Genomic DNA, 2,627 nt, shown 5'->3' with positions numbered 1-2,627 from the left:
TTTTGGGCTTTATGGCCAGGTCTTCAAAATCTTTATCCCCACTAACACTCAATGTACACAGTACCTAGCATATACACGGTGCTCAAAAAGATTTGTTGAATAAATAAGTAAACCAGACAAAAAATGAAAATAGTTTGCCCTCATTTGCTGAATTATAAAGCAACCAATTTCTTTTACTAAATTAAAAGCTAAAGATTTAAATCAGAAGCAGATTTGTATGTCTTCTAAAATTGATTCAGAACAAGTCAAACATGAAAATATTTTATAAGCAAAATCAAATGGTATTTAAATTCAAGTTTCTAGTAGGTAGAATGTCTCATCACTTGAAATATACTGTGACTTTACAATATTAAGCAGCAAGCAAAATGTTTCTTTAAAGCAAGATAGGTTCATTTCTACTTTTCTTTAAATTTAAGACCACAGATTGTGGGAAACTGTTCCTAGTTATATAAACTTAAATGTATGCAGACTTGGCTGATTTATGATGAAATACTGAGGACTGGAAATAGCAAAGTACCCAGTTATAGCTCAGCTACCTGGTCACTTGCAAATGTCTGGGCTCTTGCACTTACTTAGTTAAGGCATTGCAAAATCTTAAGTAAATTACTTTGGTGATACTGTTGAAAAGACTGACTCAACACATTTACTGTGTTTAGTCAGTGAAACACTCACGCCACGTAATCCTTTAAGGAGTCATGTTCGCAAACATAGAGGATCTCTTTTGGTTTGCAGTGGAATAGGTCCTTGATTTTCTCCATGATCTTTATGGCGAGGGCTGTCTTCCTGGTTCCTGGGAAGCAGTGGATGAACAATTCTCGTGTCTCTTGAAGACTCTCTGAAAGCAACTCACACTGCTCCTCTATGAGCAAGTTGAAAAATTCACAGCCCAGCCGGTCACTCAGAAGGGATCGAGAGCACAGCAAGACCACCACGATAAGGGCCTGCAACAAGTCTTCCATTTCCTCCTCATCAGCAAGCTGGTAGGATTGGGGGTAGTGCACAGGGATTCCACAGGGTCTAGGCTGTGTGCCCGGCAGGTGCAGGAGTCTCGGAACGACACACACTTTCCCCGTGTAACCACCAACAGTCCCCAGTTTCTGCTTTAAGTGACGAGCAGTGGTTCGGGCATACTCAGGCCCTTCGGGCCCACTCGGGTGCATCCAGATTGTATAGAGTACCAGCGGGCTGTTCACCGCTATTAGGAGAGCGTCACACAAGACATTCTGCTCTTTCCTTAAGCCAATATCACTAGCCCAGCTTCGAGAAAATATCACAATCCCCTGCGAGATAGGACGTAGCTGTGTCTTCATGAATTCCTCCAGTTCTTTATGATCTGAGAACAGCGTCTTACAGAGGGATTCTGGTTTAAATTGTATCTCTTCCTGTGTCACTGAAAATTCAAGGGATAGAAGTTACTAAAATGTCCAAAAGCATACTGTAAGTATTCCTGCGACATCATAGGAAGAAATGAGTCTAGCTATGGAAGTATAGGTTTCCCTGTCTGCAAAGAAAGCACCCCCTCTTCACATGCCAAGGCTAAGAAGTTCCTGCTGTTGGCAACTCTCATACAGGGGAGGGCAGTCAAAGAGGGGTCTTCACAGAACAGCTTCCTGGCACTGTCTCCTCAGCCCCAAATGGTCCGCTACTGCTAGGAAGTCCTCCTTCCTGTTGAGGGTGTGTGTGTGTGTGTGTGTGTGTGTGTACCTGATGCTTTTGGGAGAACTAAGAACATTCCTTTAAAACAATGATTCTAATGTGGCAATTTTGACACACACACACACACACACACACACACACACCCTGGGGTATTTAGTAATATCTGGACATTTTTAAAAAGCATCGTTTACTGAATTTTTAGAGAGAGAGAAACATCCATAGATCGACTGCCTCCTGCACACACCTCTACCTGGGAATCAGCCCACAACCCAGGGCATGTACCCACATACATTCCTTTAAAACAATGATTCTAATGTGGCAACTTTGACACACACACACCCTGGGGTATTTAGTAATTTAGTAATATCTGGACATTTTTAAAATTTTCAGAGAGAATTTTTAGAGAGAGAGAGAAACATCCATAGAACGACTACTTCCTGCACACACCTCCACCTGGGATCCAGCCCACAACCCAGGGCATGTACCCCCAGCGGGAATGGAACCAGCAACCTCTCTCTCAGTACACGGGTCGATGCCCAACCAAGTGAACCACACTGGCCAGGGCTGGAAACTTTTTGTCACAGCTGGAGGGCTGCTACTGGAATTTAGAGGGTAGAGGCCACGAATGGTGCTAACCATCCTACAGTGCACAGGGCAGCCCCCTCAACGAACAATTAGCTGACTCACATGTCAACAGTGCCAAGGCAGGGAAACTTCCCATAGAACCCCATGGCTCACCTCCTTCTGTATTGGAAAGATGGGGGAAGGGGGGGTGCAATTCTCTTGTGATATAGACATGAGGGATTTAGGATGATTCCCAAATTCTCTCAAATTTAGGAAACAAAAGCCATATGTGACTGGAAGCCCCAAAACACAGAGAAATATTGTGTGAATTTGATGACTGGGAAACAGTTAGCTATATATATTATTTTGGGACCATTATGTCCACCAAGTCCTACACTTGACCTTCT

General features: G+C 43.2%; 1 protein-coding gene across 2 annotated transcripts in view; it reads right to left on the bottom strand.

Annotated features, from left to right (window-relative positions):
- SLFN14 (schlafen family member 14) overlaps positions 1-2,627 on the bottom strand; it is a 12,909-nt gene that overhangs the window by 5,055 nt on the left and 5,227 nt on the right. For both annotated transcript variants that reach the window (XM_006756416.2, XM_015559252.1), the window contains exon 3: positions 673-1,390. In XM_006756416.2, coding sequence (XP_006756479.1) covers positions 673-1,390 — 718 coding nt within the window. The remainder of the gene's footprint in view (positions 1-672; positions 1,391-2,627) is intronic.

This window comes from Myotis davidii, unplaced genomic scaffold, assembly GCF_000327345.1.
Source record: "Myotis davidii unplaced genomic scaffold, ASM32734v1 scaffold574, whole genome shotgun sequence".
Taxonomy (NCBI): domain Eukaryota; kingdom Metazoa; phylum Chordata; class Mammalia; order Chiroptera; family Vespertilionidae; genus Myotis; species Myotis davidii.
The sequence above is the reverse complement of the archived record's forward strand: the minus strand, read 5'-3'. Positions and strand labels throughout refer to the sequence as shown.